This window comes from Branchiostoma lanceolatum, chromosome 5, assembly GCF_035083965.1.
Source record: "Branchiostoma lanceolatum isolate klBraLanc5 chromosome 5, klBraLanc5.hap2, whole genome shotgun sequence".
Lineage (NCBI taxonomy): Eukaryota > Metazoa > Chordata > Leptocardii > Amphioxiformes > Branchiostomatidae > Branchiostoma > Branchiostoma lanceolatum.
In genome coordinates, this window is record NC_089726.1 from 7,717,289 (window position 1) to 7,739,035 (window position 21,747).

At 40.6% G+C, this 21,747-nt stretch overlaps 1 protein-coding gene across 1 annotated transcript in view; it reads right to left on the reverse strand.

Annotated features, from left to right (window-relative positions):
- Positions 1-21,747, reverse strand: part of LOC136435121 (stabilin-2-like) — a 138,308-nt gene that overhangs the window by 46,207 nt on the left and 70,354 nt on the right. Inside the window, exons 7-15 of the mRNA XM_066428352.1 lie at positions 15,848-15,981; positions 14,672-14,732; positions 10,809-10,967; positions 10,329-10,475; positions 7,787-7,930; positions 6,926-6,988; positions 5,489-5,605; positions 3,036-3,089; positions 641-721 (exon numbers count right to left, since the gene is read on the reverse strand). Of these exons, the coding sequence (XP_066284449.1) occupies positions 641-721; positions 3,036-3,089; positions 5,489-5,605; positions 6,926-6,988; positions 7,787-7,930; positions 10,329-10,475; positions 10,809-10,967; positions 14,672-14,732; positions 15,848-15,981 (960 nt within the window). The remainder of the gene's footprint in view (positions 1-640; positions 722-3,035; positions 3,090-5,488; positions 5,606-6,925; positions 6,989-7,786; positions 7,931-10,328; positions 10,476-10,808; positions 10,968-14,671; positions 14,733-15,847; positions 15,982-21,747) is intronic.

Genomic DNA, 21,747 nt, shown 5'->3' on the forward strand with positions numbered 1-21,747 from the left:
ATTTTACTACCGTGAGGATAAAGTGAATTACAGTATCTGACTATACTCGCTACATGAAACTATGTATAGGCATAAACTTTTCCCTCAGCCTCTGTTTCCATGTTGTTCTTCCACTTTTGTATTATATCATCAAATCCAAGAACCAACAAATCAAATTGGCTTGTTTAATTTGTTTTGCATAACCAGTATAACTGCAGCGATAAGTATAACATACCAGTTTTGTACAGTAAGTACAAGTACAAGCTGCGTATTTAAGACTGTAAATTGGTGTGGCCTTGAAATGTACTAGTCAGCTTTATGCTGAGTTATTTGGGCTATTAGCTACACACAGGAGTAGCCTCTTGAGAGTTGTGAAAGACCTTGGGAAGACAATTCCAGTTTCTTAAAGAATGCGTTGTTGGCGTAATGGTTGTGTAGGTCCTGTGTTCAAATCCTGATATGTTGTGCCCATGTGCCCAAGTCCAACCGGGTGTATAAATGGGTACCTGACTCTGGTTGGGGAGGTAAACGACAGTGGAAGACGCCTTCCAATATATATACCCTGCCCTAGACACAGTGCATAACAAACAACTGCCCTTACGGCCTCAAGAAGGCCTACCTTTACCTTTACCTTAACCTTTTTTTAAAGAATGCAACTCACCTGGGCAGTTACGGAGACAGTGATGGCCATGTTCTCAAGAGTGGTGAATCTCGGCATGAAGATCAAGTCCTGAACTTCAATCTGGGCAAGAAAATAAACAAAAACAAATCTTACACACTATGTGCATTGCAAAAGTCACCTATATGATGATGAACTCCCTAACAAAAACATAGGAGTTACAATTGTACCTGGAGTTTATTGGAGTAATAAAGCCTTCTTAAGCTGTTTACTGAAGTGACAGCTACTCTTCCAGGACAAGAAAATACAGGTAATTATAATATAGAATTACAATCAACATATAGATAACATAGAATTACAGAAACATACAATGATTTTAAACTAAGAAAACGTAGGGGAATGTCACTTCTTTTTCTTAAGGGTATTTGGGTGGGGGACTATGATTCTCAGACTGCAGATTTTCCATTAAATTTCTGTTCCAATAACAGATAAATTCAGTGTTAAGTTTCCCGTAATCTATTCATTTATCAAAATGTTCTTCTAACTTGTTTGTGCAATTTTGACAAATTACAGAACAACAAGGTTTCCTAATTACTACAATGAATCACTTCCCTATGGCATGATGGATGGCCATGCTTATCTTGCACACATAACAAATGCATGTACATGAAAGAAAGGGCAAATGTTAGAACATAATCTTAATTATATCATAACTATGCATCCTGATTATCGCATTGATTGCATGCATGGCATTGCAATCAAGTTATAACTTAAAAGCTACAAGAAAGCATGATAGCAATCTGTTATGTTGTCACACTGTAATGGCAAGCAATTAATAACGAAACAATATTACAGTGACATTGATTGCATCACATTTTCATTAATCACAGTGGCACTGGGATGTCACTTTAACTGTTGTTACTAAGGAGCTTTAATTTGTTCATGTCAATTTTGAACTCTTTTAACTTCATTTAACTTCAAGGCCAAAGCTGCAGGCGAGATGCTTGTTTACAACCTTTTTGTCTGTCTGCTTGCTTCGAAGTCTCCTTAGCCTTCCAATTGTTGTTTTTTCATTAATTTAAAGGCTACACGAATTTGTTTCCTTTGATTTTCAATCTTAGAAAAAATAATGCTAAATCATAATATCAGGAAACAGAGTCTGAGAGGAAAATGTGTACATTGATACACACTAGGGGTGGATACCGATTCGCTGGACCTGATTCGGACCTTTTTAACATCCAAGAACCGAGTCCAAAAAAACTGAAAGCCAAAAACTTGAGTCCAAAAAAAACTGAACAAAGTACAAATACATTTGTCTATTTTGTTTGATAAAAAGTGTTTTGAGTCTCCCCTCTGACAAAAAAGGCATTTGAAATAAGTGCAACATTCAAATATCAAACACGTCTTGTTATCTTGAGTCTTCTCACCAAAAAACTTTATTAGTCGTGCATGTCAGTATTAATTCTCTATGCTTAATATTGGTCTAATAAAACAAAATATCAACTGGACAGGATCAGGTACAGGTTCAGGTCCGGACCTGAACCTAAATCTCTGGACCTAAACTTGGACTTGGACCTTATTAAGCCGAACCGGTATCCACCCCTAATACACACAGTTTTAGGGAGACAGTGAATATAGTCAGGTTCATTCTTTCTCCCAGTCCTCTGTTTTTATTATGTCCTCAAGCTAAGAATTTTTATGTCGGAGAGAACCAAGAATATTAAATTTGTGCAGTCTAACCAAATCAACATTTTCAAAAACCTGGTTAACTTTCATTCTTTCACAGCCTTAGGTTAACAGACCTTATTTTCTGTCTCTTATCCTGCAGTAACCCTTGCATGCATGAAGTCGTCAACTGTTGTCGTGACAATCCAAAAGTTCAGAGTGCCTTCAGGTACGTCAGAGGAGATTGGTTCTCAAAATTAAAGGGCACCAGCCTTTCCTTCGGAGTTCTCTTATACATCTATCTTTCTGCACAGCTGACTGCATTATCACACTATCAATCGCTGGGAACATGAAGACGAATGCCCTGTCATAGCCTTGTCGGTTACTCTTCTTCCGTCGGAAAATTGCCAATACCACACTTCCATAGTCATCGAGAGAGAGGCGAGAATCTTAAATAGGGACTGGATTAGGCAATCGATAGGGCAGCATTTACTTGCCACTGGCTTTGACCCAGAATACAATTACATCGAGATATGACGAACTGGACGCTTTACTATTCATGGAAGGGTGGCGACTTTTTCCTCACATTCTTTTGACATTGACCTTTATGGTACCAAGATTCCATTTGGAACATCTCAGACCATCTAGTTCTGGACAATTCTTAATTTTGTTCCTGATACAGAAATATTGATTTCTGTGAAATGATAACCACTGGTGAGGTGGAAGGGTTTATTTGACAGTCAAAGTAGGTGTTGAAAGGTTGGGGACTTACCTTGGTGTTGACAATGATGTGGTTCTTCAAAATGGCCTTAAGCTTTGGCTTCCCCTATAAGAAAAGAATAACGAACAATGATTAAAAATTGTATAAATCTGTGATTCATCTACAGTACCAATATTCTTTAAAAGTATGATAATTAACTGATTAAAGATTTACAGTCAAACCTGCCCAAGAAGACCACTCCTGGGACTGATAAAATCTGGTCTATGTGGTGGTCACTATATATAGCCAGGATTCTTAATGCTTGTGTCAATGGGAAAAATTATCTAAGGGACCACCAAAAAGTGGTCTCATTGGCCAGGATGTTCTTGTATGTGGTCACTTGTATGTTTTACTGTAGTAGTATATTCTGAGAAAACTTTATTAAAAATCTAAAAAGGTTTATCAAAACTCTGCAAATCAAGAAACATGGAGAATAATTTGTTTCTCCAAGAGGAGATCGCCGATGAAAAGAGGTCACCTGGGGTCAATCTCCCCATCAGAGCAGGTGTTTTCGTGCATGGAACCAGCATGGTTATGCATGAGTATGGATCCTCAACAGTCCTCTGTCATTCACAGACACAGGCAAGCCTTGGTGGAGACAACTACCAACAAGGCCATCCATCAAGAAGTAGGAGTATCGACAACTCAATCACTTTTTAATGGAAAATCCATTACCCACAAAATTCGGGCTACAGTTCAGCAGGCTGTTCCCCAGCAGTGTGAGGGCTGATTAGTGCAGATAATGGACTGAAGCTGTTAATCTAACACATCCGTCACTCCGGACATTAATCTGTAACCCTTCCTGATGAAGTCCATCCAACATGGTAGGCGCCGCACATGGGGCATCGGGGAAATCATCTATCAAATTTGGGAACTTAATGATGGCAGTTCATAGAGCTCTGGTATATAGTTTATCCAGCCAGAAAATATCCACACAAAAAAAGAAAAATTACCATGAGGGAAGGGATTTTGGCTTTGGCAGCTGTTGAGCAGACATAGTGCCTTTGTAATGATACATCCAGACAGAAAATATTACTACTGTGGTCCCTTAAATATAAACCAAATTCTTTAAACAAAGTTGAGCAATGTCTTTTGAGCTTCTCAGACATAGATCTCCAATTCCAGATCATCGATTTACTTTGGAAACTTCAGCTTTGGCAGTCCTTGAACAGACAAAATGCCTTTGTTTAGTTTGTAATACGACCAGACAGAAAATCTTACAACTGTGGTCCCTGCCGTCAAACCAAGTTTAACTATGTCCTTTGAGGTTTTCAAACATGGATTCCCAATTTCAGGACAATCTATCAACTTCTAAAATATACCTTTGGCAGCCCCTTGAGCAGACATAATGCCTTTGTAATGATACGTCCAGACAGAAAGTCTTACTACTGTGGTCCCTTCCAATACACTGTCATCAAATAAAGCTAAACTATGTCTTCTGAGGTTTCCAGGCATGGGTCTCCAATTTCAGAACATCTATCAACTCTGGAAACTTCAGCTTTGGCAGTCGTTGAGTAGACCTAATGCCTTTGTTACATTTGTAATACGACCAGACAGAAAGTCTCACTACTGTGGTCCCTGCTGTCAAACCAAGTCTAACTCTGTCCTTTGAGGTTTTCAAACATGGATTCCCAATTTCAGGACATCTATCAACTTCTGAAATTTACCTCTGTCAGCCCCTTGAGCAGACATAATGCCTTTGCTTAGTTTGTAGTACGACCAGACAGAAAATCTTACAACTGTGGTCCCTGCCATCAAACCAAGTTTAACTCTGTCCTTTGAGGTTTTCAAACATGGATCCCCAATTTCAGGACATCTATCAACTTAAAAGTTACTTCTGGCCGTCCGTTGAGCGGACATAATGCCGTCGTAATAGTATGTCCAGACGGAAGGTCTTACTATAATTGTGGTCCCTTCCAATACAATGTCTATGCTCAAGGGCTACGGTAACAATGTCCTGTGGGGTTCTCAAAAACACATCTCCAATTCCAGAATTTCAACAACAGCTTTAAAAATCTTTAAGTAGTCATACTTAATTACTCTCAGTGATGTCATATAGAGCTGTACTATATTTCCTTCTTCCAAACATTCTTTCAAGTCTTATAAAAGTCATCAAATGAGTTTTCAAAGTTTTACATAATAATATGTCGTAGTATGCACCATAAAGGCCTGATTCTTCAGTTTTTTTGTGAGAGCCCCTTTAAAAAAAGAAACAAACAAACAAAGATCTAGAGACCCGTTACATCAGAAAAATTCAATCTCAGAAAAACGATACACTCCCTTTACAAGGAGATTAGCAGTGGGTAATAGTAGCCTACAGGTGTCCAATATTCCTTTCTAATCAACCAAGATGACTGCCATAAAATTCAGCTTAATTAATTCCACTCGAAACACTGTCCACGTAATGGCATTTTCACACCGATGATGATGACCCAAAGTAATCAATGGAACCGTCGCAATCTCACCTCTTCCGACATTAGGTAGTCCAGAGTGCCCTGGGGCAGGGAGTCCCAGGCTCCGTTATTGGGCGCGAAGACGGTGAAGGGTCCTGGCTTGTCAAACATCTCAGCCATTCCTACAAGCTGGTGCAAAGATTTCAGACAAAACATATTACTAACAATTCATGGCTTAATGATTTTATTTGCAAATTCGTGCCTGGGGGCTACTTGCAAGAGAACAAGTAAACACTACAAATAGCGTATATAACAAATATGTGTCTTGTGTACTACATGTATAAGTTTCTACATTCATTACTGTAGGGTTTGAAGCCAGCACCTGTATCTGTCTGTATCTGCATCTATATAGCCAGTATAACTACCCCTCAGCCCAACACAACAGCTTAGCAGTGAATGAAATGTCATAGACATTTTGCATAGTAAGTGGGCTGTGTGCTTACTTTTGTCTTAAACTTTCTGATTACTCAAAAGTAGCAGATTTTGTACCCAACTTATAGGAAAGATAAGTCAACGTCAACTCTTATAATCTTGCCAGTTACCCTAAGACTGCCTGCCACATAAAAGAAATGTGTTATCGAGGCATTCTCAAGAATGTCTTGGAAACCTGGATATCTCAAGTCTCCCGTGTGCATATCTCGGGGATTACTAATGCTGCAATTTTAAGAGTTCCATTACTCTGAACTACGATGCCTGTTCCTTATCAGTAATACCGTTAGCACCTTTTCTTTTACACAATGGGATATCACCAAATGGACCTTTTAAACAATCATGTTCAAATCCCTATCATCGTGTAGATCAAAAATATTTATGGTACCAGCTCAAATCCATTTACAAAATTCCCCTAGAAGGCAGGATTTATTGTGCTGATTCCTTTTACTCTAATGCGCAAAAACTTACTGGCATAATTTCAGCAGCGTACAGCATCAATTAAGGGATTGTTCAGCTTGCCAAAAAGGAGAAATAATCACGGCCTGGCTGCCACTAAGTGCTGTAATGTGCTGACTGCTGCTATTAAATTTCCTGTATCAATGGTAAGTCATAACAAATGGCTCCTAAGGGATAATCTTCGGATCACGGGCGATGAAAACCTGGCGGATATTAATGTACATTAGGACACCTAGACGTGATAATAGTAGCTAGCAGGGTGTCAGGGTGTCTTCTGGATTTCAACTCAGGACTTTAGAGGCCCTCTTTTTTCAGCGGACACACCTGTTTCCCTTTTAATTACATACAATGTCATATGCATGTACATGTGTTCCACATACACACACTGCCCACACTGGGACAGAATGTAACTTGATTAATATGCAAGGCTACCAGTTGCTTATTAATCAATATATATGCCCATTGGGGTTTGACTGGTTCCCCCCTCCACAATTTTTGGACCCCTGTCTATAAATCCTAGCGTAAAGCCTGCTAGGGGCATTTGGTGAGACATTTTCCTACCTTTAACAACCCTTCCATCCGGTTGTATTTGCCTTCCACCTCAATCAACTCCTTTAGTGTAGCCTGGAGAGGAAACAAGTTCATGTGAGGTTATTCCTAACACATCCACAGCTGGTAACAGCCGAGTAAAATCACATTAACTAAAACTAACCCAAGTTGACAGGCTAATGGCTTTGCTATCACAACTGAAAAGGTAAGATAATTGTGTAAGAGCACAATCTACCATCTTAGAATAATGAGTTTGACACTGAGTACAACATGCTGGTGGATTACGAGTGTTACACCATAAGGTGGTTTACTAGTGATTTGAAAGGGAAAATTATTTCGAACCAGTATATCTCTAATGAACTTCATAAACAGTTGAGCTAGTCTTTCACTGGTCGTAACAGATAAGACAGATGGTATGTACAGTATATACAGCTTTATTGTCCTGGGGAAATTCCCAGAGCTCTTTCTGACAAGAACAAGCTATGAGCTACAAACGATACCAAGATTGTTTCTTCACTTGAAAGTTCATCTGTGTTGGTAGAAGTCATTCTGAATCAAAGTTGAACGGCAATTGCCAACACGCAAAAATTGGAATTATATTACTTAAATTTTCGACCAATCACAGTCATGTAGCTCCGGTCTTTTTTGCAAGAGGAATAAAAGAAGCCATCTACATCCGGCTCTACAACCATACCTCAACAGAGTCACATGTTCTATCTGCATAACGCGACGTCACAGAAGCAGTGGATTGCTCATTCCTTGATAAAGACTGGAGCTAGTCAGTTGAAAATTTGGGTAAGTCCAATTTTTGTGTCAATCGCAGTTCAACTTTGATTCAGAAAGACTGTTTCAGTCTGTTTATCTAAGCCTTACCTCTGGCATACTGGGTACCACAGAGTCCATGTCCATAACTGTGTCGATCACGTGGATCAGCCCATTGGCTGCAACAATGTCGGGAAACACCATCTTGGACTTGACGTTGGTCCCAAGAAGACGGACACGCAGGAAAGTGTCATGCTGCAAACATCAACAAAAGCTGTCGTGAAAGTTCATCAGTCTTTGTAATACTGTTACAGTAGCATATTTTTCCTCCAGCGTTAGACTTCAAAATATGCATTCCTACAAAGTCTTGTTGCGGGGAACTCTGGTAAGAACAATTTAAAAGACAAAGTTTCTTTCTTTTACCAACATTGAAACCTAAAGCTCCATCAACTGACACCACAGCATATCAGGACACCTTGATGTGGTGATGAATCTCTTGGGACAATCTGTTAGTGTTACAGTAGCTGAAACATTTTGGTGTCAATGATAACAAAAGTCTTCAGTTGTGCGGCTTTCTAGTAAGTACATGCAAAGTTACTGTCTTCTGCCAGAGGCGGAAACTCAAGCTTATCATACTGTTTGGAATAACGGTCATTGTACATAACCAGTACATCTTACTTTTAGAAAAGTCTGCGAGGTTATCTGAGCCACATTGCACCAACTGTCATAAAGATCTAAATGTAGGTGAGAATTGTGCTTCAGAAAAGTCTGCTGAGGAGGTATCTGAGCCACATTGCACCAACTGTCATAAAGATCTATGTACAAATTGTGCTTCAGGTAAGACTCTTCCATAAAACATCAGATCAACAAAACCATGCATGACTGATGATTCAATTCTTTTTGCACACACTGCTGTCAGCAGTAATTGTCTCTGGTTCAAAAATACGACATTTGGGGCTTACTTTTCTCTGGATAAGGCACGGACAATAAATCTAGCTATAGGTGTCGAGCCCCGTAAACTGCCAGTGACCCTAACAGTGTCACAACAGCAGAGAGGAAAAGAACTTGAAAGCTTTCTTTGATGATTCACGACTCTTGACCTTTCTCCGTCGTTGCCTTCCTCCCAGTAAAAGTGTTATCTTTTCCCACAGGAACCCATGAAAACGTCCTTGGATGCTTTCAAGTGCGGCTCCATCTTAAGGGTGCCAATAAAATTAAGACGGGGACTTCAGAGATGACAGAGTCTGCCGCTGTCTCCTTGCAGAAAGGGATCAACTCCACACAGAGATGACAGATGGCCCATTGCTTTTAGTGAGAATTCTCAGGAATAAGTCATGACTATTTGCAAAGGCAGCACATCATTTGGGCAACGGAGAAGAATGGATGATGGCACTTTGAATGCAAGACGCACTGGGAGAGCCTAACAAAGCTTGACGCTAAAAGCTTTTCTGCCGTACACACAAAACAGTCCGTGAACAGTTACCACATGTCAACATGTCCATACAGATGGGCTGCACTTCTCTCTGTTCTCAAAGCCTGAAAGGGCAACGACCTAAGTGTCTTCTAGGACTTGTTAATCACAGATCTTTTGAAACTTATAGCTCAACCTGTAGCAGCCTCACAGTTGAGCTCCTGCTGGTTCCAATTAGTCGTTAACTGGGAGACCCTGGTTCAATCCTGGGTCAAGACATCTCAGTTGGGGTTGTACCCGTCTTTTGCAAGGGATGTAAAATGAGGGTCACGTGTTCGAAGACTTGCCTCAAGCACGCTAGTAAGCCCTCTCTGTAAAAATATACCCTCAGGCTGCTACTAAAACAGCAAGGAAACTTCCTGGCCTGGGGGGAACTAGGGTCAAAACCAACTGTAAATCTGTGTCGTCTATTACCTTTCTATTATATTGATTAGTAAAAATTACCAATAAAAAAACGGAGCAATTAAGCAAAACTTTTTTATCTTTACAACAGCATTGGACTTTTTAATTACAATCTGATATCATTCAAAGAGTCTCCTGATCGCTAACCCAAATATCACACCTGACGAAGGCAAGGGAGACGCAATCATGATTATCTCCAAAATTAACTGCCCTCTATTCAAAGGGTCAACTGTGAAATTTTACTACAAATGAAGGAGCCACTATCAATATTTATCTCCAATCACCCACATCTATGAACCGCCGTAAATTTTCTCCTTTTCTGCCTGTTTATTGAATATATGTATGCAGTGCTACAGAGAGAAATGTCAAAAGATTGCTCAATACATGCAGCATTGAAGACAGTGTTCACCAATACATGAAACCAACCATCTCCTGTTCTAGCCATGCATACCAATGTGTCTTTAGGCCACCAATCTAATTTATTGGTTCTCTGAATTTTAAAAAAAAAAGGTAAACTTGAACAACAGCATGTAAACAGACTCCTGAGAGTTTCAGGGTGTGAATATCGTCAGAGTGGAGTTTGGAAGTCAGGCCTCTGTTTTCATCTTGGCCTGTTCCTGAATTTTTATTGATAATAGTTACTTTAACCTTTGGCTTACTAAGGAAGACGGTTGGCACGGAAACTGTATTGGTTACCGGGTTAGGCAGGAGGGAAGAGGTTAAAATGTCTGAGAACCGAGACCATAAATTTGAGTGTCCTGATAGTATCTCTTTCGTTACCTTATTTGGTTCTATCTCCATGCCTAGTCCCTCCAGGTTAAAGACATTGTTGGTGGTGTTAAGTTGATGTGCTGTTAAGTGTCCAGGTAGTATGTGCAGTTTGGCAAGGTGCTGGGCCTTGGGGAGATCACTCACAAGTCGAACAACCTGGTATGGTAAGGGATATCATTACTCACGGATGAATACTTCTCTAACAAGAAAGCTGCTGAAAAAACACACACAAGATTACTCTGATCTGAATTACATTAATTTTTTGCATATACTGTACCACAAAAGTCATGCATCGACCTTTTATATCATCAAAGTCGACTGAAAAAGTCCCATGGGCCCAAATTGAAATTATTGATCACATGAAAGTTATCCATATTGTTTCTGTAAATATTCATACTGTGAATCTATAGCAAGAGGCAAGCAAAGGTATTTATCATATCTAAGATCAAAGGAACGTTTTGAACAGACTGTTTCACAAACTTTGCTCACATCAAACTTGTTCTGGAATGCAGCATCGTTGGGAATGAAGACTGTGAAAGGCCCGTTCCTTGTCAGTGTCCTGGCAAAGGCGCTCTGCAGCAGGATACTGCTGTACACGAGGTGGCCTCGCAGTGGTCCCCCATCCTCGTTGTTCAACTCCGAGATGCGCTGGAAACGCAAGAGAATTCTATGAATCGTGAGGAAAAACGAAAGCTCTCCCACTTTCTCATAACAGGCAACTTTTCTAGTTGTATGGCATTTTGTCTTTCAATTGGTACATATTTTGCACTTTGAGGGTAACACGTTGTGCTTGATTGCCATAACACTGCAAAACTGCACTTGCTATGTTACTTCATGAACCGGCATAGGAAACTGTTTAGCATGATCTCAATGTTCTCAAAAAACTATACAACTTGTAGTAACTTGAAGACACTTTAACAAGTTTCCAAACTTTACTAAAAGGATTTTTCCTACAGGACTCCCTTATGTTGTGAAGAACTTCTTGATGAAATTTCAGAATCGTTTGGATGCAAGAAATGTTTACAAATTCAGGAATCAGAAGTTCAGGACTGTGACCGAGACGTTGCAGCTCAGTTGCCATAGCAACAGTGTGACACCACAACCCAGCCCATTTAAAAAACACCCAGTTAGCAAATCCCAAGTCAGCCTGGTGAATCAGTAAATTTCCCCGGGTGCAATCAGTCTATCTATTCAAGACAGCAGCCCTCTCTGGAACGGGAAGGGTGGGGACCTTTCCGCTGACAGCACACAAAGTAAGTGTGCGGTCAGACCTTTCCCTGCACAGTTCAATGATGTATGATTGCGTGAACATGCACTGATGCCAAGCAATCCCTGGAGGCTATGCTTTAAAAGCTTTGACATTGAGGCGAGCACACCACTCTTAGATTCAAAACTTTTGATGCAACTTTAAGGAAGAAAAATGTTCAAGTGCTCGTCAGAGGATCTGTTTGGGAACATCCATCCAATAGGTTTCAACTGCTTACTGAAGTGTATCCTGTCACATGCAATGCCATCTAAAAATGTTACTGTTTCAGTTTAAAGCAAAATATGTCACTGCCTTTAAGGTCATCATCAGGACCCAATATTGTCAAGAGAGAAATATTTTCGAGTTTGTGAGGCCAAAGTGTAACTTCTTATCTGTTGTCTCCATGATGGAGGAACTTTAAATTCATACTTTTGCTCCTAAGCTGGTTTTATTTTGTGGTAAAAGGAAAAAGAAGGTTTTCAGGGCATTCTAAATTCGTGGTTGAAGCAATTCAACAGTACAGTAGTCATACAAAGGAGGCATATTTGCGGCGTCATGTGTACTGGAGAGATCATCGAGAAAATCTGGACAAGGAAACCACCGCTAAAGTTTCAAGATTTGCAGTATTAACATATTTCAACTGATGTGACCTTCCAAACTTGACCTTCCAAACTTACACATTTCAGAGACAAGCAGAAAAGACAGGCATTAAAGGAATTTCCCTGGACTGACATCGCTTGGAATGCTTTTCCGATAGGTGAACTGCCTCAATACCTCAGCATCAGTGCTGCCCTGTTACTTGCACGGACTATTCATTTTCAATCAAGCAGCCTTCCGCTTGGATCAATGTCCTCTCATGATGATGAATAGCCACTCATTACAAAAGGTCTCTCGGACACATCTTTGATCGGGGCTGACAGCCATCTTCATCTGGTAAATAACTTCATCAAGAAATCAAAGAGCCATTGTAATGGAAAATCGTTGAGTTCGACTAAACATACCGCCATCTGTCTTAACCATCATCGCATTTAACATGCAAGGGGTCAGCACGGTTCTTTAAAGTTTTATCAAACGAGGGCTATCACACCGTCACATCAATGTGTCTTCTTTAGATGTGTGTTTTGGTGATTCAATGCTTTTCTCCATCTAGTTGACAATCATAGAAAGCCAAATCGAAAGGCCTTTCTAAAAAGAAAGGAACTAGAACTACCATCAATGTGTCTTCTTTAACTGTGTGTTTGTGATTCACTTCTATTCCTCATAGTTGACAATCATAGAAAGCCAAATCCAAAAGCCTCTCTAAAGAGCAAGGAACTATAGCCACCTGATGTTGTGAATCTATTCAACATTTTTCAGAAACATTTCTGTAGGGTAAGCGATACCCAGCATGGTTGATATCCACACCCTTTAGCGAGCCCTTGAGTAGCGTTATTCCTTCTCATATATCTAACAATTACTTCTGATTTTGTCTGTCACCAGTGCTCCTGATAACCTGGACTAGACCGGGCGTACTGCGGATTTGCCTGGCTTACTCTTGGTAGCCGTGATCAATTCTGCCAATGAGTCAACTTCAACAAGACAGCGGGCACTGTGCTTGACTGATTCCCCAATACAAGCAATACTTTACAATCAATTATGCAACTCTCTGGTAAGTAAAGTGTTCAAGGGGGAAGATGCACTCCTGTGGCATAACAAAAAGTCTCTCCAGGTGGGACTTTTGTAGGCAGAATTTTACACGTCTTTGGGTCTAACATATTTTTTTCAGATGAAGGGTAGACAGCCAGGTAATAAGATACACAAGATCAATTAGATGTTTGCAAACCGTCAGTCACTGACTAAAGGTATAGTGGATGCTACCTGATACGTCTGTTTACAAAATCTATCCACTTACTTGAGTAATTGTTTTCTTGTGCATTTTTCTATATATTGCTGTGCAACAGCTTGGAGAAAAAATAAATGCCACACTCACTAATAAATGCCACAGGCTAGCTAATAAATACTGGTTCAAGATTCAAGGTGGAGATATGATACACAACACGGACGCATCATTCAAGCTAAGGTGCGTGGAAAACCCCAACCTTCTATCTAATGGAAACCAAAATAACGGTTAGCCTTGGGCAGTGGCTAACAGCTAGATACATTTCAATTGACCAAGTTAGCTGTAATTCAAGCCGTGCACCATGAATCAAGTTTAAAGTTCGCCCGAATATGATGTCAACTCTCATAATTCCGCTGGGTGCCCAAAGACATAAAAAATTCATTTTTTTAAGACTCAAGAATTAAAGTCTTGAAGACATTGATATCTAAAGTGTGCATAACTCAGGGATTACTGATGCTGCGTAATTGGATGTCTTTAACTTCTTAACTTTTTTTCAATGACAGTCTTAGCATACCTGGCAGACTTATAAGAGTTGACGTTACCACTAATAGCTTGAAGACCCAATCAGTCCGTATCAGGCAAGCATACCTATAACTTGCTAAGCCGGAGTGGCACTAATTGTAATTGCTGTCATTAGAATGGGCACCGCACATCCATTTTGGTCCAAGTCCAAGGGTAGCATGTTGCTCCATAATCCAATTTCCCAAATGACAGAATAATGAGACTGACATCAAGACAGACGAAGTTCATAATTGGAACGTGGATGCTTTGATCAGCCCTCCTTTAATCACATCACTCAGTACCTAATTATTTTACAGACTCCCAAATTACCGCACAGCTTCATCAACCCAAACCATCACTCCGACCTTCACAGTCAAGAAAGTTAATGCGGCTGACTTTTCAATTTCACACAGTTGTTACTCTCAACTGTGTGGAAAGTCTTATCCAAACTCTGAGTGAGCACAAACGAGTTGAGGTGGGCCAAAAACAACACTGTGTGTTCAAGAAGCATCTCACAAGACACATTTCACACCGAATTGCACATATAGCCATGGCCCACTTATGCCAAAGAGTTTTTCTGGCACATTAGATTAAGTAGCAGATTTGCAAGCTGTTTGCATTACTGTCGTAGACGCACTGTAGAGTAAATGTCAGCAAGAACACAGATCTTATCAGGCAAGACCGAGGAAGAGATATCATTAAGACGTCTGACAGACAATACCTCACCTCCAAGATGTTTCCGTAGCAGTTGATACCATCTCCCACGTACCCCAATTTGCAGACACACCTTTAAGGAAGAAAGTGAGAAAAAATGGTGAGAAGACGACGTAAAGCTGTAGTTATAGAAACATGTCTGTTCAAACTTAAAGGAGTCCTAAACTCCAGAGGGGGGAGTTATTTTCGAATAGATAATAATTTTAGGGAGTAAAAATGAATGCTTATTACAGTATACGATAAAGTACCCATGCACTAGTACAGTGTGCATCAAAAAGCGTTCAGTATTCTACTAAGTTCCGCAGGTGACCCTCTATTTTCAAATTAATCAAATTAAACAACCTCAGCCTATGGCTGAATACAATGTACCTGAAAAGGCCTGACAAAAGTTGGGTTACAGGGACTTATCTAAAGTGTACAAGATTGCGTCAGCCCAAAACTTGGTTAAGTCCCGATTATTTCAGTGTTGGTTATGTAATGTTTAGCCTTTTCACAATGTCATTTACGAACACAGATGATCTTTCATGCTATTATTCATACTAGATACAAAGTGGAGTACAGATCTCAAATTAACACTATTTCATAAGAAGAACAAGAAACTACAGATTGCATAAAACTTGTCTTTTATTTCCTTTTCAGTTGAAATCTGTCATTTTTCATGACAAACTACATCAAGGGGGCAGGGCATTTGTCAGGCTGACGTACAGAGGCCATCAATAAAACTAATGGAGGCATACATAACCGGTTCTGATCCCCAGTGAAAGGACAGGCTTCTGGGGTAAGCCATCACCTTTCGCAGGATGTTCGGGGGTATCAACTGTGAAACATTTGTCGGCTTCCCTGTAATCTCTTGTCGGGATAAGTATCGATTTTTCAAGCGGCGCACTTACTCTGTCTGGGACATCCCTGCAGCTCTACTGCTAGCACTATAGCAGCCTCATAGTTGAGCTAATGTGGGAATTGTTCAAATTGTGGGAGGGGCATCTCGGATGGGGCTGCACCCGTCTTTTGGAAGGGACGTAAAATGGGGTCCCGCATTCAAGGAGGTGCCTCAAGCACGTTCGAGGGGAAGGGCTTGCAACCCCTCCCTGTAAAAATTTTTCTGCTGAAACAACAAGGGAACTTTTCGACTTATGAGCCACTAGGCACTACAAGGGTCAGAACCAAGAAAGGAAGGAATAAACTTACTCTGTCTGCCCTGGCGCCACGGTGGTGCAGTTGGCGTTCTTGTGGCACGGGTTGTCGTGTTGACAGATGTCAATCAAGCCGCAGCCCTGACCCTCCACCAGGTCTACATAGCCCTGCTTGCACTCGCAGTGAGCCTGGAAGACACAAGGAACAACTGTCACCTTAAGATGTAACTAATATCTTTGCAAACTCCTAAAGATGTAACCAACATAGTTTCCATGCTGCAAAGTCTGAAAAAAAGAGTCAGGTTTACATGTAATACACAGGTGTACCTCTAAGCTGAAATACAAGTGTGCATAAAAATATATCTTCCAATACATGTATATTTACTACAATGCACTGGCAATGTGTTCTGTGCATTCCATGCATTCCAATTTCAAATCATGTTGACGTTGCAATTATCTGCACTGAAGGATGTAAGGAGACGGAATGGGCTTAGTAAGAAACTTTAATGCGAAAAGACATGAGCAACCATGGAAACACTCGCTCTAGAAGCCACACCATGCTGCAGTGACTGGCACTTACTGAATAGGTTTCACATGAGGTCACAGGTCATGGTGTCAAGGTTTATGCATCTAATTAGGTAATTTGAGCCTTCGCCCCAATTGATCACATTGAAAGAGATAGTTCCTTTTCATTTCTGGTACAATATATCTATGCTCGGTATTGTACGCTCCTACCAAGATCTTCCTTTTATAAGAGAAGGGGGTAAGGCAGACTATCTAGTAAATAACAATAACAACTTATAACATTCTCAAAAGCTAAATCTATTCCAGTATGTTACAGAATACTTGTCCAAACGTTCAGAATCTATTGAGCAGAAAAGTTACGGAATCATATTTTTCTAGTTATCTGATTCTCTCAAGTTTCCCACGATTTCTTCCCAGCCTTGTACATGTACATGTAGAAGTCCTCAGCCCATTAGACAGACAGTCCCCTTCAATAAAGCCCACTGATATATGAGAGAGCAGACTACATCACTACTATCTGTCTTATCTGCAAAGGGGTGAAGGGGAAGGGCTTACAGCGGACAGGTCAATGTTATAAATGTGCGGAGTCTGCCATGCCAGGTGCTCTGGTAATCCCATGTCTGCTTTTAGACCCTCTTAGGTGACATCAGTGAGGAATAAGTGCCCAGTTGCAGCCATCTGGTCTTAGTGTTCGACAAAAACATGCCAGAAACGTACTCCCATTACTCGCAACTTGTTTTAAAAGTTCAAATCAAAAGACTACAATTCATTGGGCACAGCTAAATTTTAGTAGAACAAAGACCATGTCATACATAAACTTATACTTTATATGGAAGAGACACCATGGATGACAAAGAAAGAACTACATAAACATTGTAGAACTTGTAAAAGATTACAACATGGAAAGAACTACACTGCCTTAAGTAATGAAGAAGTAGAGAAAGCATAGTCATGAGAAGATTTCAAGCAAGCTCAAAGGAGTGCGTGCGTAACAGGTTCTCGAAAGAATGCAAAGATATTCTTTCTCAGGTAGATCACCTAATACTCACAACATTCCCTTCAAAGATAGCTTACACATAACAAGTTTCAAGTCTAAAAAATCCATCCAGCAAGACGGATCACCACAATCATACCTGCTGACAGTGACATGCACAGCAAAACTGTACGGCCCATGAATTTGAATGGGCTCCAATAAAATGTTATATCGCTAGCTGTATACGCATACCTCTTCGAGCTTCCACACAGAGGTATTCACAGGAGAGTTCCACCACTACAAACTGATTTTTCACGGCTTACAGGTAAATACCAAGTCCGTTAACCATGCACTACTGCAGCAGCCAGGGTGTGACATTAAGGGAAGCCGCAGGAATTGCTGTAAGCCATTTCTCCATTAAGGAAAAAGGTCCCCTTCTCACGAACTACCTATTAACTCAATTCTTTGGGCATCTTTCAAGTTCTGTCCCTTCACATTTTCAAGGGATGATTTGAACTATATATACCACCTGACCAGTGGTCAATATCAGTAATTAACATTTTCTTCCTCTCTAGATTATAACATTTTTTTTGGGTCATTTCCAGTTAGTTTTGTTAAGTGAAATATGGATTCAGTAACCACTCTAGGGACTGAGGAAAAGTGGTTGCTGAGGACAGGTGGTTGCTCGGAACAGGGTGGGGTTAACTACATGCATATGTAAAAATGGACTGGACTTTTTTTAATGTGACGTATGACTGGAGGTGGTTGCCTGTGCCAGGTGGTTGCCCCACTAGGTTTGTAAGTAGAGAGCAATATTGAATCTATTGTGCTCCTTAAACAAACCTAATACCATGTCTAGTAAGAACAGGGATTAAAGATTGTCTACATTTGTTGCCAGACATGAAATCAGCCAAGGGGCTTATTAGAAGGCAAAGGTTATGTTAGCACAGTAGAGGTTAAAAGGCCATGTCATGTTAGGTAAGCCTTTCCCTTAAAGATTCCCTTCTCTCCTTGTCAACTCTCTGCTTCCAGTTACTCAGACGTCAGCAGCAATAAAACTCCTCATGAAATTCCTTTCTTGGGGCTGGAAGTTCTCATACATAAATCCTCAGTGTGTCATCCCTCTCCATAAAGAGTCGCTACATTTCCATCAAAGTCGACTTCTTGCCCCCGGGTGACAGACCTCGCTTTAAAGGTTCCAGCGTGTCTCAAGACGCCACTGCCAACACTAAAGCCTGAATGCAGCTGAAAATGGAAGATACCGGGGTGCCATTTCCCCCGACTTCAGATCTAAGTTCCACCCATCAGAGATGTATTGTGTGTGACTGCGATACAACCTTTACAGTAGCTATGATTCATAACTGCCTGTTTCATTTCAGGTACATGTATCGTTCCTACAAAAAGCAGTATCACCATGCGCTCCATTTGGAAGTATCTCCTGGGTAATGGCATGAAGCTGGGACAAAGTCATGATAGTGTACTTTCTTTGCTTTACAATGACTGAAATTCCTGGATGTTCCAGGAGGAAATTCCTGTTGAGAATTGATCAACTGTAAAATAGGCTGACAGCTGTTAAGACAAAATATGCCTGTTTCCTGTTCAGACTCTTCTCTGTACCCAAGATTGTGTAAAAGTAAGAAAATAAAGTTATGACGTCCTTCCATCTCACCAGTTGAAATAAAAGCATTCCACTGTCAAACAGGTGAATTTCATGACATATCATCAGAACCCCCCTGTTTAAAATGGATGAACTGTAAACTAAAATGAAGGCTTCAAAGACAAAGTATGGCTTTTCCTTGATGTTCTGTCTGCCCCGAGGATTGTGCAAAAGGGAAGGGATAAGTTATGACAACTTTAAACCTTCTATATCAAGATAAGGACATTTCCACTGTCAAAGAACTGGACTGCCTTGACATTAGTCAGCAGAAATGTCCTGTTAAGGCCAAACCAATATAACTCATTGGTTCTTGGATTCAAAGAATTCAAAGAAGTAATGCTTGATTGGAAAATCAACATGAAAACAGAGTCTGAGCGGGAAATCTGTACTTTGGCACACACAGTTTCGGGAGTGAACAGAGTCAGATGCAAGTTTTCACCCCAGCCCTCTGTTTTCCTGATGTCCTCTTGTGTGACAATTTTACATTAAAAAGTCTGAGAACTAGTTAATTACGTCGGCATAGCCCAGGGATGTCCCCAGCTTTGAATCATTTTTCCATCCCATCATTGTTTGGGAGCCCGTCTTGTTGATTTTCGTTTTTTTATCTACAATCTTTAAGCTTACGAAAATACATTTTCAGCAATTTCATGTCATGAAGTTCAGATTTTTTGGACAGAGTGAACCTTTTCTCCTTCCCATCAAGGAAATTTCCATCCCAGGACGGGTCCTGGAGACTGCCCTGGCGTGACCTTAAAATGGATGGACCACAAACCACTCTCGAGGCTTCTCCAGATGAGGCATGGCTTTTTACTTGTTGTCTGGTCTCTGCCCCTGAGCATTGTGTAAAAGGGATGGATCAGGCAGCAATTTCACGGTCTGCTTCACGACTCCGTAATGTCGCTGCCGGGACACAAGCAACAGCTGATGATGGCCTTTCCTGAGTCCCAACAGGTCGGCACCGGGGCAAGACTCACCAGAACGTACTGCCTTGTACCTTGTACAACATACTATTGGGTGGACTCCGTCAAATACGTCTTGAAACACTGGTGTTTATCTTTTGGGGGGAATGCTGATTAGTGATTTTCAACATATACTAAGGTTCTCTAATGCCAGCAAAGGGGCTTTCCTTCTGGTCGAAGAAACGGATATTTAAAAAAGCTTTAGGATGATTGGCATAGACGTGCGAAATTTCTGCAAAGTCTAATGCAAAGGAGGCTACTGTTGGGAACGTCTAGACGTTAATCCGAACGGGATCAGCTGTTGAAACAACGACTGACCGAGCCCGTACTAAGTGTGCATTCTTGAATCTAAGATAAAATCTATCTGTTTCAAGTACACACCTTTCTTCGTCAACTCTTCGTTTCTCACAACACAGAAAGGGAGTTGCTATTAGATATAAAAACATTCTGACTTGATTGGCCATTCCAATTGCTTCACATCTTGCCTATTCCAGTTACATAGTATCTTGAGAACGCAAGATTCTTAAAGTAGATCGTGCTCATTGTATAGAACGTGGAAAACTGCTCCTCCACAAGTGCCCACCAAGATCGAGTGTAGAAACAACCTAAAGCTAGATAAGGCTTGACGAAAGAACAGGCCTAGTGATAAACTTTAATTAATTAATCAATAAATAATTTTCATTCTTAAAGGAAGCTATAAATACAAACCAAAAGTTTGTTTGGACTTCTTTTGTCAATTATCTATAATTGTTGAGTCAAAGTTTAGCCTGTCATAACAGGAAGTCCCAAAAAGGCTTACAAAGTTTGGACAGTCTAGTCAGCAACATACTGTAATTCACTCTATCTTCACGGTAGCAAAATTTCACAGTGTAAGGATAATGAACATTTTCAATCAACTTTAACTTCACAGTGGCGGCAAGTGAACGAATTATAAATAATGACAACAGTTTTTTTCACGGTGATGATGAGTTCACGGTACAGAGGTGAGCGTGAAAACAGTGAACATAAAGTTACAGTGAAAGAAACAAGAATTACTGTACTGTAAAGTAAATTGCATTTAGGTCAACTACATTCCTCCCACAAGGCACTTGATTCCCAATACATACAAGCACTTAAAAAGATCTGGCCTGTTAAGCAATCCTCTTTAACTACACTGCATTGTGAGGTACATGCGTAAAAAAGGCGACAATGGGCTGGGCTCAGCTTTACTACCAAAGTACGGGAAAGCTTGGCTACCATCCCGCTCTTGTACAACCTCATATAAGAAAAGCTTGGAAACAAAGGCTCACTTTATGCAGAAGTACAAAACAGTGCTGTATAAGTCAACAAAACAAAGCTACACAATTTCCATAGCCATAATAGCCGAAGCTCTCTCAATGATAAATACAGCAATGTAATCAGTACCAAGGACAGCAATGCCTTCTTCCATTGGAATCTACAGTGCTCAGTAAAGAGCTACTGAATCGTAGTGTGTTAAATCATTTTGAATAGCTGGGGACATAGCTAGCTAAGAGCATGCTAGACTATCATTCAATCCCATGCCTGCACCCTAGATGGGAAAGATACGTGCATCCCCATACTAAGTCTCCCACGTTAACTGGTATTGCCTGTCCTGCTAGCGTGGTGACGGATCATCAGCACAAACAGTTCAGACACGACGGGGAAGAGCTGTCGGACTCTCGTGGATTCAAGTCTCTTGCAGAAGCACCAGAACATGTCTCGGCGGTTTGATCTTTCATTAGGAGTGTATTGGATGGCCCGGGCTGCTCCATTCGTCTTCAAACCTTTCAGGCTCTCGACAGCTGAATGGCTCTTAAGAAAACTTAAGGCACCTCCTTGCA